General features: G+C 42.4%; 1 protein-coding gene across 2 annotated transcripts in view; it reads left to right on the forward strand.

Moving 5' to 3' along the window:
* LOC145361797 (myosin-9-like) overlaps window positions 1–15206 on the forward strand; it is a 158990-nt gene that overhangs the window by 117848 nt on the left and 25936 nt on the right. For both annotated transcript variants that reach the window (XM_080217776.1, XM_080217777.1), the window contains 5 exons: window positions 5365–5473; window positions 9710–9841; window positions 11627–11833; window positions 14091–14228; window positions 14375–14498. In XM_080217776.1, the coding sequence (XP_080073902.1) occupies window positions 5365–5473; window positions 9710–9841; window positions 11627–11833; window positions 14091–14228; window positions 14375–14498 (710 nt within the window). The remainder of the gene's footprint in view (window positions 1–5364; window positions 5474–9709; window positions 9842–11626; window positions 11834–14090; window positions 14229–14374; window positions 14499–15206) is intronic.

Raw genomic sequence — 15206 nt, forward strand, 5'->3', positions numbered from 1 at the left:
CCCTGACCTTCTGCAATAACCTCCTGTGAGGTACCTTGTCAAACGCCTTCTGAAAATCAAGAAAGACCACATCCACCGGCTCTCCTCTATCCACCGCCCTAGACACATCCTCATAGAACTCCAGTAAATTTGTCAGACACGACTTCCCTTTAACGAAACCGTGCTGCGTCTGCTCTATCAAGCAATTCCTCTCAAGATGCCTCGCTATTTCCTCCTTGATGACGGATTCTAACATTTTACCTACAACAGACGTTAAACTAACCGGCCTATAATTCCCTGCCTTTTGCCTGGCACCCTTCTTAAACAACGGCATAACATTAGCCGCTTTCCAATCTTCCGGCACTTCCCCGGAATCCAGCGACGTTTGGAAAATAACCACCAAGGCATCCACTATCACCTCTGCCATTTCTTTCAGAACCCTCGGATGCATTCCATCCGGTCCTGGGGACTTGTCCACAATCAGTCCCTCCAGCCTGTCGAGCACCTCCTCTCCAGTAACAGTAATGTCATTAAGACCCTCCAGTCCTACCACCTTTCCATCTCTAACACCCGGCAAATTATTCACGTCCTCCTCCGTGAAGACAGAAACAAAAAAGTTATTCAAGACCTCAGCCATATCCCCATCCCCTACCACTAAGTCCCCCTTTTCATCCTCTAAGGGACCAATGTTCACCCTAGCCAGCCTCTTCCTTTTTATATATTTACAAAAACTCTTGCTATCCTTTTTTATATTAAGCGCAAGCCCAGCTTCATGGTTTCTCCTACCCTTCTTTATCATCTTCTTTGTCAATCTTTGTTGACATTTAAACCTCTCCTAATCCTCTTCTCGCCCACGACTCTTTGCTACTCTAAACACCTCCGCTTTTAACTTAACACTTTCCTTCACCTCCTTCGTTATCCACGGCTTATTACCTCTCCTCCTACTGTCCTTTTTGACCATCGGAATAAATTTCTGCTGAGCACCAAGAAAAATCTCCTTAAAGATCCTCCACTGCTCCTCAGCAGACCTACCTTCCAACGCGCTCCCCCAGTCCACATTCGCCAATTCTTCTCTCATCCTACCGTACTCCCCTTGTTCAAACAAAGGACGCGCATCCAGGAACCCACTTTGTCCTCCTCCATCTGCACCAGAAACTCCACCGTACAATGATCACTCTCCCCAAGAGGATCCTTCACTGCAAGGTCCCTAATTCTACCCGCCTCATTACATAACACCAGATCCAGGATAGCTCGCTCCCTCGTCGGCTCCAACACACACTGTTTGAGGAAACTATCCCGACAGCATTCCAAGAACTCCTCCTCGAGCCCACCGCGTCCAACATGGGTCGACCAATCTATATGTAGATTGAAATCCCCCATAACTACGGCTGTCCCATTCCTGCATGCCGCACTTATTTGCGCGTTAACAGCCCGCCCCACCTCCAGATCATTATTCGGGGGTCTATAGACGACACCCACCAGCGTCTTCCTCCCTTTGCTGTTCCTAATCTCTACCCACAACGATTTCGCTTTCTGCTCCTTGGCTCCATGGTTTGATTAGCTCAGTTGGCTGGATGGTTAATGTGTCATTCAGAATAATACCAACAGCGTGGGTTACATCCCACTAAGGTAGACTTGGGACTTGTCCTGCCCTTGAGAATGGAAGACAAGGAGGCAATAGCAAACTATCAGTGATAAAAACTGCCAAGAAAATGGTTCCAGGTGAAACATCATTAGCAATGGAAAGGTGGTAGGACTGGGGGGTCTCAATGACATTATTGTTACTAGAGAGGCGGTGCTTGACAGACTGGAGGGACTGATTGTGGACAAGTCTCCAGGACCGGATGGAATGCATCCGAGGGTTCTGAAAGAAATGGCAGAGGTGATAGTGGATGCCTTGGTTATTTTCCAAACGTCGCTGGATTCCGGGGAAGTGCCGGAAGATTGGAAAGCGGCTAATGTTATGCCGTTGTTTAAGAAGGGTGCCAGGCAAAAGGCAGGGAATTATAGGCCGGTTAGTTTAACATCTGTTGTAGGTAAAATGTTAGAATCCGTCATCAAGGAGGAAATAGCGAGGCATCTTGAGGGGAATTGCTTGATAGAGCAGACGCAGCATGGTTTCGTTAAGGCGAAGTCGTGTCTGACAAATTTATTGGAGTTCTATGAGGATGTGTCTAGGGCGGTGGATAGAGGAGAGCCGGTGGATGTGGTCTTTCTTGATTTTCAGAAGGCGTTTGACAAGGTATCTCACAAGAGGTTATTGCAGAAGGTAAGGGGGCATGGAGTTGGGGGTAGGGTGTTAGCGTGGATAGAGGACTGGTTGTCAAATAGGAGGCAGAGAGTGGGAGTCAATGGGTGCTATTCGGATTGGCGGTTGGTGACTAGTGGAGTGCCCCAGGGGTCGGTGCTGGGGCCTCAGCTATTTACCATTTATATAGATGATCTGGAGGAGGGAACCGAGTGTATGGTGTCAAAATTTGCTGATGACACCAAGATTGGTGGAACGGCAAATTGCGCAGAGGGTGTGGAGAGTCTGCAGAAGGATCTACATAGGCTGGGCAAATGGGCCAGGAAATGGCAAATGGAATTTAATGTTGGCAAGTGCGAGGTGGTCCACTTTGGTAGGAATAATGGTAGGAAGGACTATTACTTACGTGGCGAAAAACTGCAGCAGGCGACAGTGCAGAGGGACCTCGGGGTCCTTGTGCATGAGTCGCAAAAACCCAGCCTGCAGGTGGTCAGGAAGGCTAATGGGATGCTGGCCTTCATAGCGAGGGGGATTGAATATAAAAGTAGGGAGGTCTTGCTGCGGCTGTATAGGGCATTGGTGAGGCCGCAGCTGGAGTACTGTGTGCAGTTTTGGGCGCCGTACTTACACAAGGATATTTTGGCCTTGGAGGGAGTGCAGAGGAGGTTTACTAGGCTGATATCAGAGTTGAGGGGGTTGAACTATGAGGAGAGGCTGAATAAACTAGGCTTGTACTCGTTAGAGTTTAGAAGAATGAGGGGAGATCTCATTGAGACGTATAAGATGATGAATGGGATGGATAGGATAGAGGTGGAGAGACTCTTCCCGCTCAGAAAGGACAGTAGGACTAGGGGGCACAGCCTCAAGATAAAGGGGGGGTGGTTTAGAACGGAGTTGAGGAGGAACTTCTTCACTCAAAGGGTGGTGAATCTATGGAACTCTCTGCCCGTTGAGGTGGTGGAGGCTGCCCTGCTAAATATTTTTAAGACGCAGGTTGATGGGTTTTTGATAAGCGAGGGGATTAAGGGGTATGGGGAGAGGGCGGGAATGTGGAACTGAGCCACGACAGATCAGCCATGATCTTATTGAATGGCAGGGCAGGCTCAAAGGGCTAGATGGCCTACTCCTGCTCCTATTTCTTATGTTCTTATCAGGCCATAAGCCAAGGACCTACCTCCAGATGGAACACAAAATGTATGAATGAGAAATAAAAGTGTTTGACTTTTTTAATAGTTTAACTAACCTTTGGCGCAACTTATGTGAGATCCCTTGATTCCTCTATCCCACCTAGGCTTGCACCTTCTAAGTAATAAATGACTTTTCTGTTCTTTATACCAAAATGTACTACTACTCATTTATTGATGTTGAATCTCATGCTAATTATTTGCCCATTCTCCAAGATTATTTATATCTTCTTGCAATTTGTTGCAGTCCTCCTCCATTTCGATTGTCCCTCTCAATTTGTTATCATTTACTATTAGAAATTGTGATTTTTGTTTTGAAGTTTAAATACTCAAAGTTGTGAATCCAGCATTGTGGGCTTCAATGTTAATCCTTGTGGAACATCTCTTCCCACCTCCTACCATTCTGATTAACCATCCTTAACTCCTAGTCTGTTTTGTCTTGAAACCAGCTAGTAATTCAATCTGTGACTTGTCCACTGGCTTCTATTATTCATTAGCCTATTATAGGGCACTTTTTCAAAGACTTCTTGAAAGTCAAGTTAAATCATACCTGCTGCATTACCAATGTCTACTTTCTCTTACCTCATTCAATAAAGTTGGTCAGGTAAGACTTTGCCTTTTTGCAATCCTTGCCGACTTCTCATTATTGTATTTCTCATTTCTAGATGTTCTTGTATTCTTCCTTTTAGTGAGGATTGCATTACTTTTCCTATCCTTGTGTTGAGCTTATTGGTTTGATTCCCTGGAAATGTTCTGTGTTTTCCCTCCTTAAAGATAGGAATCACATTAGCTATTTGGCAATCCTCTGGCACTGCATCTTTTATGGACTGATTATTAAATAAGTAGTAATGCCTCTATCTCTTCCCTCGCTTATTTAAAATACTTGGATACAATTCATGTGGGCCAGGTTTTTTGTCCTTTGTGTAATTTAAAAAAAACACTTAATCTCATCTCATCATTTAATGCATGTCTACCTGTTGTATCTCCCTTGTTAATACCAAAGCAAAATAATCATTTAACATTTCTGCCATCTTTCTATCATTACCTGTGATAATATCCTAACTATCTCTTACTAGTCCTAGTTCCATCACATTTTTAAAAAATTTTTGTTGATGTCATTCTAAAATACTTTATAATTCTCCTTCACATTCTTTGATAATCTATAGTACCTCTTTGCCTTCCTAATTGTTTTCTACCTTTTTTAATCTCTATTCTCATGTAGTCCTCTGGTTCTATACACTTTGTGGATATGCCGGCGTTTGACTGGGGTAAACACAGTAAGAAGTCTGACAACACCAGGTTTTAGTCCAACCGATTTATTTGATAGTAAACTCACAAGCTTTCGGGTTAGTCCCTTCGTCAGGTGAATTCGTCATATAGAAGATCCTCGTACACGTTCTAGGAAATCCATTCCCTTATCCGTTTTACCTACCCCTCCTGTCTAATTAACGTCAGGGTAGTTGAAATTCCCCATGATGATTCTTTTCAATCAATTCACAAACTTGTTGGCAAAATCCTTCTCTGCCTCCTTACCACTGCAATGGTCTATAAACTACATCTATCAACATGATTGATCCATTATTATATTTTAATCCCTATCCAAATGGATTCTGTTTTTGTCTTGCTACATTTTTTTTCTACTGCCATTATTTTATCCTGAATAAGTACAACTGCTCCACCTTCCCATTTTCCCCCTCTATTTTCTAAATGTATCTTGCCCTGCAAAGTTTCATTAATTCCTGCTATGTCTGGTCCCTCCCATTTCATGATTGCCTTCAGTTTCCCCATTTTAATGCATACATTGTGCATTGATCATCTTTAATGGCGTTTCCTTCTGGTTTAAATTTAATCATGCTTCTAGACTTGTGTCCTACAACTGAATCTTCTAAGAGTTTAGGATCTGTGGTGTGCTACTCTGATGGGAACAGTATTCTAACTATTAGTGTATTACAGGGCTTTTGCCAGACGCCAGCAGCAGTTGAATGCCATGAAGGTGATACAGAGGAACTGTGCTGCTTACCTCAAATTGCGTAACTGGCAGTGGTGGAGACTGTTCACAAAGGCAAGTATGATGCCCGTTCCTTAGAAAAACTTGTGTCTTAAAAGGAGCTTGCAACTTTTTCTCAATCAGCAGGTATTCAAAGATATACAGAAAATACTGGAAATATTTGCAAGTGTGGCTGGATCTGGAGAAAAGCAACATTAATATTTCAGGTTGATAACCTTTGAGAAATGTAGAGAATTAACAATTTTTAGGCAGGTACAGGGGCAGAGAAAGTAGATGGGGAGGAAAGAAGAAAGAGTAGGCTTCTGATGGGGCAAAAAGCAAGATTGATTAAATGACAAAACAGGTGAATGGTGAAGACAAAAGGTATAGTAATGGGACAAGTAAAGAAACGCAATGCGTCTGTGGCAACAGCAGAATTATTATCAGCATCCACTGTCTGAAAATTGAGTGGTGTTTATGATTTGAAATTTTAAAATGAGATTTTTGATGTTGAGATGAAGGGTTTGCAAGATTCCTAATTGAAAATCAGTTGCTGTTCCTCAAACTTCTATTGAGTTTCATTGGAACAGTGTAGTAGACCAAAGCCATAAGTTTGGCATGGGGCAAAGAATTAAAATGGCAAATGATGGAAAGACTGACTAGAGGTATTAGCAAAACAATCATTTAATCTGTTTGGTCTCCCCACTAGAGGAGTTGGTGAGAACACATTTGGAATATTGTATTCAGTTCTGGTCACATTATAAGAAGGATGTGGAAGCATTGGAGAGAATGCAGAGGAGATTTATCAGGATGCTGCCTGGTTTGGAGGGTAGGTCTTATGAGGAAAGGTTGAGGGAGCTGGGGCTTCTCTTTGGAGCGGAGGAGGGTGAGAGGTGACTTAGAGGTTTATATGATGATGAGAGGGATTGATAGTGGTTGTGCAGAGACTATTTCCTCGGGTGGATGTAGCTGTTACTGGGGGGCATAACTATAAGAATCATGGTGGGAGATATAGGAGGGATGTCCAAGGTAGATTCTTTACTCAGAGCGGTTGGGGTGTGGAATAGACTGCCTGCTGTGATAGTGGAATTGGACAGTGGAATTGGTGTTCTGCATGGTGGAAAGGGAGGTGGCAAAAGAGCAAGCGTTGCATTTTCTGCACTTGATGTTGCAGGGAAGCAAATGATGGAAAAGTGGACTAAGATGCTGAAGAGGGAACAAGTGGAATAAGAAGTGAGAACAAGGGGAATTTATCATAATTCTGGAAAGAGAAAGAGTGAGGATACAATGTTTAGTTAACAAGCAGAGTATTGGAAAGAATTGTAAAAGTTACTGCAAAAGACAGATGGAAGTTGAGCAAAGATTAGCAGGCAACATTACAATTTGGGGGAGGCGATGGCCTATGATATTATCACTAGACTATTAAACCAAAAACTCAGCTAATGCTCTGGGGGACCTGGGTTTGAATCCTGCCAAGCCAGATGGTGGAATTTGAATTCAATAAAGAAATCTGGAATACCATCAATTGTCAGAAAAATCCATCTGGTTTGCTAATGTCCCTAAGGGAAGGAAATCTATTGTCCTTACCTGGCCTGACCTACATGTGACTCCAGATCCACAACAATGTGACTCTCAACTGTCCTCCAAGGGCAACTAGGGATGGGCAATAAATGCTGGCCAGCCAGCAACACCCATATCCCACGAATGAATTAAAAAGAACATAAGAAATAGGAGCAGGAGTAGGCCAACTAGCCCTTCGAGCCTGCCCCGCCATTCAATAAGATCATGGCTGATCTGTCTTGGCTCAGTTCCACATTCCCGCCCTCTCCCCATAACCCTTAATCCCCTCTCTTATCAAAAACCCATCAACCCGCGTCTTAAAAATATTTAGCGAGGTAGCCTCCACCACTTCAACGGGCAGAGAATTCCAGAGATTCACCACCCTTTGAGTGAAGAAGTTCCTCCTCAACTCCGTTCTAAACCGCCCCCCCTTTATCTTGAGGCTGTGCCCCCTAGTCCTACTATCCTTTCTGAGCGGGAAGAGTCTCTCCACCTCTATCCTATCCATCCCATTCATCATCTTATATGTCTCAATGAGATCCCCCCTCATTCTTCTAAACTCTAACGAGTACAAGCCTAGTTTATTCAGCCTCTCCTCATAGCTCAACCCCCTCAACTCCGGTATCAGCCTAGTAAACCTCCTCTGCACTCCCTCCAAGGCCAAAATATCCTTGCGTAAGTACGGCGCCCAAAACTGCACACAGTACTCCAGCTGCGGCCTCACCAATGCCCTATACAGCCGCAGCAAGACCTCCCTACTTTTATATTCAATCCCCCTCGCGATGAAGGCCAGCATCCCATTCGCCTTCCTGACCACCTGCTGCACCTGCAAGCTGGGTTTTTGCAACTCATGCACAAGGACCCTGAGGTCCCTCTGCACCGTCGCCTGCTGCAGTTTTTCTCCACGTAAGTAATAATCCTTCCTACCATTATTCCTACCAAAGTGGACCACCTCGCACTTGCCAACATTAAATTCCATCTGCCATTTCCTGGCCCATTCGCCCAGCCTATCTAGATCCTTCAGTAGACTCTCCCCACCCTCCGCACAATTTGCCTTTCCACCAATTTTGGTGTCATCAGCAAATTTCGACATCCTACAGTCGGTTCCCTCCTCCAGATCATCTATATAAATGGTAAATAGCTGAGGCCCCAGCACCGACCCCTGGGGCACTCCACTAGTCACTATCTGCCAATCCGAATAGCACCCATTGACCCCAACTCTCTGCCTCCTATTTGACAACCAGTCCTCTATCCATGCTAACACCCTACCCCCAACTCCATGCCCCCTTACCTTCTGCAATAACCTCTTGTGAAAGTTTGAGTTCAATTAAATATTATAAAGTGCAAGTGGTAAATTGAGGAAAGCACTTAAGCTATTAACACCCTGGGGGAATCTTTTTGTCGAGGCATAAGATATGGCTAAAATATCAGTATTTTGTTCTCACAAAGTAGTAAATGTGAAAGTTTGCAGTAAAAGAGGTAGAAGTTAGGAAAGGAAAATCAATAGGAAGTATGTACTAGAAGGATTAATATTACTAAATTTTGGTAAGTCACCTGGTTGAGATGGAATGCATCCTAGGATGTTGAAAGAAACGCATATTGTCGCAAATTTCAATCCCCATTGGGTGCAGGAGTAATGCAGGTTGGGGAATTGATATGTCACAAATCAAAAATGGTGTGTGTGTGTGTGGATGAAAAGGAAACTACAAGAAAATCAGCCCAACATTGGTGTTGGGAAGTTGCTGGGAACTCTTAACAGGCAGTATAAACTTTGCTTTGATAAAGCATGAATTACTTTGGGAAAAAAAAGCCAGCTTGAATTGTTAAAGGAAAATCATGTCTTGTTAGTGAGCTAACAGGGAGGTTGATTAAAGTAATGCAGTGAACGTTATGGACTTCTGGATGCACAAAGTGCCACACTGGAGACACTCAAGTTTATGGAATTAAGGGAATGTGATTGTAAGGATACATAATTAGCTGAATGACAGGAAGTAACCAGTGGATATATTTCTTTCAGGCTGGCAAGTAGTTTGAAATGTTTCTCTCCACTCCCTATTGGGTCAGTTTTGGGCCCATTGCGCTTTTTGATTGTTATAAATGACTAGACTCAGGTTTGGGGAGCAGCATTATCAAATTTGTGGATGATTGAAATATAGCGTTGTAGTGGATGAAGTTAGACAGGGTGATGAAATGGGCAGAAACATGTCAATTAGAGTTCAGTGCAGAGAAGTGTGTAATGATGCATTTTCAGAGGATTTCCTTTGAAAGATAACATACTTTCAGTGGCACCATTTTGAAAAATATGGATGAACAGAGACCTTGGTGCCATGTATACAAATCCTTAAGAGGTGACAGGACATTGGATACAGTGGTTAAGTAAGCGTTTGGGTCATTTCTCTTTATAAATAGAGCAATAGGAATAATAAAAGTAAAGAGTTCATGCCTGAACTTAGAAACCACTAGTTTCCTTAAACATTTAATTGAGCATTTCAATCCAGAAATCACATCAATTATATCTGGAAAATGGCCAATGTCACTAACAGTGCTCCATTGAGAATTTTGAGGGATTTTGAAAGGGTTATGTAGAGAGAAGGGCAAAATTGCTGTCTTGCCACAACTGAACTAGATGTGCTTTGTGAAAAATCTGCGTTTTATTACCCTGCATTGTCATCCTTTAATGCCTTGTAGACAAACATTTTTGCATTAATTTTCTGTGAAATTATCTGATAACACTCCGATTAATGTACATAGGTGAAGCCTTTGCTACAAGTTAGTCGACAGGAGGAGGAAATGATTGCCAAGGAGGATGAATTGCTGAAAACCAAGGAGAAACAGTTGCAAGCAGAGCATAGATTGTCTGAACTGGAGGAGCAACAGACCCAGGTGAATGCTTCATTTAAGACTGCGTTCATGTTCCTTTATGTCCTATAATAGTTGCATTTTCTAATGGTGACACACTAGCTGATGAGTGACAGCACCCTTGTTATATCACTTGGAGAGCACTAATTTCACTGGAGGGAGATAGGGCCGTTTTCTGCCCGGGTTTAATTGCACCCGAAAAGGGAATGTTCAAGTATGTAAAATACTTTCTATTAATGGGATGCCAAATATCACATCTGTTGTGATATATGTATCTTCTTTGCTTCTTGAGATTGAATCAATGATGTGCTTTCCCTTGAACATTTTTTGACCGTGTCGCATGAGTTTCTTCAAATGCTGTTATAAGAACATAAGAACATAAGAAATAGGAGCAGGAGTAGGCCATCTAGCCCTTCGAGCCTGCCCCGCCATTCAATAAGATCATGGCTGATCTGTTGTAGCTCAGTTCCACTTTCCCGCCCTCTCCCCATAACCCTTAATCCCCTCTCTTATCAAGAACCCATCAACCCGCTTCTTAAAAATATTTAGCGAGGCAGCCTCCACCACTTCAACGGGCAGAGAATTCCAGAGATTCACCACCCTTTGAGTGAAGAAGTTCCTCCTCAACTCTGTTCTAAACCGCCTCCTCTTTATCTTGAGGCTGTGCCCCCTAGTCCTACTGTCTTTTTTGAGCGGGAAGAGTCTCTCCACCTCTATCCTATCCATCCCATTCATCATCTTATACGTCTCAATGAGATCTCCCCTCATTCTTCTAAACTCTAACGAGTACAAGCCTAGTTTATTCAGCCTCTCCTCATAGCTCAATCCCCTCAACTCCGGTATCAGCCTAGTAAACCTCCTCTGCACTCCCTCCAGGGCCAAAATATCCTTGCGCAGGTGCGGCGCCCAAAACTGCACACAGTACTCCAGCTGCGGCCTCACCAATGCCCTATACAGCTGCAGCAAGACCTCCCTACTTTTATATTCAATCCCCTTCGCTATGAAGGCCAGCATCCCATTCGCCTTCCTGACCACCTGCTGCACCTGCAAGCTGGGTTTTTGCGACTCATGCACAAGGACCCCGAGGTCCCTCTGCACCGTCGCCTGCTGCAGTTTTTCGCCACGTAAGTAATAGTCCTTCTAATCTAAGAGTTATGCCCAATACACTGGAAGTGTTATGTTCAAAAGTTATCCCTTATGATCTCCAGTTGATCATTAGAATTTGAATGTTAAATGTGTCCCTTTTGCCTGCTAAACATGTGCAGTCCATTCATCCTATATGGGTTAAGATGATTAGAAATGTATCAGTTTGGTGATAAGTTATTGCTAATTGGGATAATTTTGAAGGGTTTGGAAAGTGTAAAAAGGGAGTGCATGTTCGAAGGTCCTTAATAGCTCAGCAGCCCACGTAACCTTTGTTCCGCACTATCCATAGACACTCTCAAAGTTTGAATTTGAGGAGGATTGATCAAAACCAGTCTGAGAGATGATCCAGAATTAGCTAACCCTAGGGATTAAAAACATTTAACACCAAATTTGCAAATGATCCCAATTGAGTGGTTCTTGGTAGGTTTGAAATTTCATCTCCGTTTTCACTGGGGATACTTCTAGTTAATCTGACTGGAGAAATCTAAGAAGTCTGCATGCTGTCAAAAATAATATTTTGTCAAAGCATATTTCCAGCTTCCAAATATCTATTCATCCCCAAAAATTCCTTTATTTTAAGTTCATGGGAATAGGTTTCTTCTAATTGGAGATACTGGTCTGGAATTTTAACTTATTGATATCAACTTGCCAATTGTCTTGCAGTTGCTGATTGAGAAGTCGGCTCTGCAGGAGCAGCTACAGGCTGAGACTGAGCTCTGTGCAGAGGCTGAGGAGATGAGGGCACGACTTGCAGCCAAGAAGCAGGAACTAGAGGAGATCTTGCATGATCTGGAAGCGCGAGTGGAAGAGGAGGAAGAACGCTGTCAGCACCTAATGACAGAAAAGAAGAAAATGCAACAAAATATCCAGGTAAAGTTGGTGTATGCTGCTGTAAACTGGGATGGTAGAATTACTGCGTTGAATTCCCTGCTCCTTCCAACTCTTGGAAAATTTGAGGATGAAATGTCAAGACGTTTCCCCCAATCATCTTAGAAAATGTTGGATATTTTGGAGTGAGGGTTTGTGCAGTGCAGATGTCAAACCACTCTATCTTGCATTGTTTGTACGCTCTGAGATTTTTTTGGTTGATAATGGGAGTTAACTAGGAGCTGTTGTCAAAGCAAGCACTCAATTTGTTAGTCAGTTGAGGGTGGCACAGTGGTTAGCACTGCTACCTCACAGCACCAGGGACCCACCCAAGTTTGATTTCTGGCTTGGATCACTGTCTGTGTGAAGTCTGCATTTTCTCCCTGTGTCTCCGCAGGTTTCCTCTGGGTGCTTTGGTTTTCTCCCACGGTCTGAAAGACATGCTAGTTAGGTGCATTGACGATGTTAAATTCTCCCTCAGTGTACCCAGAGTGTGGCGACTAGGGGATTTTTCACAGTAACTTCATTGCAGTGTTAGCGTAAACCGCCTTGTGACCAATAAAATAAATAAAAGGGTTGCTAGGAACTTGATTGAATTATGAGCTTGTTATAGAAGCTGACACTGCAACAGTTCTTGATGTTCAATCTCTTTACTGGTTGAATTGTAAATATGAACATACAAAAATTGATCAAGATAAAAATTTACTGGTTGATCAGGTTGTTTCATGTTAATGTGCATCACAATGCATACATCCCACCGAGGAGCCATATCATTTCTTCAGGAAGGCAACATTCCCAGGTCAGTTGGGGGGGAAAATTCTATAAAATTCATCTGATCACTTTGGGTAATGAAGACTAGTCCAGGGCATTACTCTTTGATTTTTTTTTAACAGTGCCTGTCTTTTGTCAAAGGTGATTCCTGACTGATCCAGTTCTCTCTCAAATTATGTTAGTGAATTGGTGTACAGTACACAAGCTGGTAGCTGCTCCACAAGCCCACTATTCATCGAGAGAAGAGCCATCTATGTAAAGGCAGAATCAAGTTCCATAACTTTGACAGTTTCCAGCTTTAGTTTAAATCAGTTTTGCTTCCTAGCTTATCACTAATGATAGTTTCAATGGATACGTGTTCAGCAAATTTGAGGTGTTGATTGATGTTTGCGAAGCAATCTACACTTGAACATATGTAAGTGGATGAGGTTTGTGCAGTCTCTCACTCCAAGGCACGAAATGCTGCATTGATGCAATGTTTGCCACAAGTGCAGCAGCTAAAAGCTTAATTTTGGAGTTGTCCTTTTTCCCAGATGAGCCGTTAAATAAATTGGAGAGTCTCACTTGCCCTTTCTACATTACCCTTCCTGTCTTTCTCCCACACTGTCAGCTGACAAAGGCTTTACTATTTGGCCTGTGCCTGAGGGTTTAAAAGCAGATTTTTTTTTTTCCCTCTGGGTACACTAACAACCAAGGCTGACAAGACCCACATGCCTAGAGCTATCTAGTTTTGAGGCACCAGACACACTCCTTGACACCTCTGCTTGCAGTTCTAAATGGGGATTAGCATGTGAAGCCGGGTGGTAAGAGTTTGATTGAGAGGCGATAGGCTGGAAAGGTCAAAGACTGTAGTTCTTTACTGTATCACTTCTCATTCTGAAACTAATGCTTCAGTTGATGTCACGAAAGTGTTTGAACTCCAAGTTAACAACCTGAGAGCTACTTGATTGCAAGAAAATAAAATGTCTGTTATACTGAGTAATGCTTTAATGGGAAAGTATTTGACCTGTAGGAGAGTTCATGAGTAACTTACGAAATATTTCAGTTTTCTTAGCTAAAATCTTTATAGCATAAGATTCTTTAAAAGCTAAACAAATGTATGGTATTTTAGGAGTGACCAAGTCAGGCTATGGCCTGACTGTTCTGATAGATGCATCATTTGGTATTCACTTGAATATTAATGGGAACGAACAGTTGAATTTTAATACATCGTCCTGCCTGTAGGAACTGAAGCACTTGGAGGAAGTTAGGAAGCAGAGGAGGATATCCTTATAAAACTGTAGCAGTGTTTTAATTGATGACAAATGTTGATATAAAAGGTTTGAGTTGGCACTTGGCATGTCTGGTGGGATGCATCTGTAACAGAGTTGCAGTTTATTCTTGCAATTGAGTGGTGACGAAGAAAATATTTGAATGCCCCCAAGTTAAGGGAAGATCTTATTAAGAAATAAGCCATGCTGATGGTCCAATTTGACTTCTGCATTTTCAGGAACTGGAGGAACAGCTGGAAGAAGAAGAGGCAACTCGACAAAGGTTGCAACTGGAAAAGGGTGCTGTTGATTCTAAGATGAAGACAATGGGTGATGAAATCTTTCTACTGGAAGACCAGAACAGTAAACTCCTAAAGGTTAACAATTGCTTTCAACAAGTCTTTATATACAGCATATAATTCATTCCAAATTTTGAAAAGAAGTTAAGAATTCCTTGCAATCAATTCCATTATTTCAGTATACTAATCTATTTTATATACCCTGTGTGCATATGGATCCATAGGAAAAGAAACTTATGGAGGAGAGAGTAGCAGAGTTTACGACTAACCTTGCAGAAGAAGAGGAGAAGTCCAAAAGTCTTTCCAAGCTAAAGACTAAACATGAGACCATGATTACAGATCTTGAAGGTAAGGAAGTACCATGAGTAAAATGTTTACCTGCATCAAAATTGTACATTGATGTATTAACTAATTTATAAACTTGCTTTTGCAGTCTTAATTGTTCAGTTTCATGAATCATAATGCTCGTCATAGTTAATCTTAACCGCATTTAGGTGCGTTGCATTCAGCCCTCAGCTTAAAATGATACTTGAGCTCTGATACACTCTCTAAGAAGAGTTTCACTGAGTTCCATCTAGAATATCAGCTTTTATTTATATGTTTCTCAGGATATGAGTAAGGATGCCATTTATTTGTTGTCCCTAATTGTGTTGCGTGGAAATTTTAGAACAAATAATTTACTTCAGCATTTTAGAGGGTATTTAGAAGTCAACCACTGTTACGGAACTGGAGTTGCATATAGGCCAGACCTAATGAAGACAGGTATCTTTCCCGAAAAGGCATTTGTGAATCAGTTGAGCATTTTATGACGATCTGACAGCTTTGGTATGATCCCCAGTTGGATACCGCTGGACGGGAAGATCTCAGAATGGAACACCTGGCTCAAAAGACCATAACATTTTACTTTTCTTTCGAAATGTGGAAGAATAAATTCACAGGACTGTCAGTTAGACAAGGAATCATCCTATCAGCATTCCCCTGTCAAGCCCTCAAGGATTCTACATGTTTCAATTACATCCCTTCATTTTTCCCAAATGTAAGCTCTGAGCCTGTTTA

Source organism: Carcharhinus amblyrhynchos, chromosome 35, assembly GCF_965287045.1.
Source record: "Carcharhinus amblyrhynchos chromosome 35, sCarAmb.v2.hapA, whole genome shotgun sequence".
Lineage (NCBI taxonomy): Eukaryota > Metazoa > Chordata > Chondrichthyes > Carcharhiniformes > Carcharhinidae > Carcharhinus > Carcharhinus amblyrhynchos.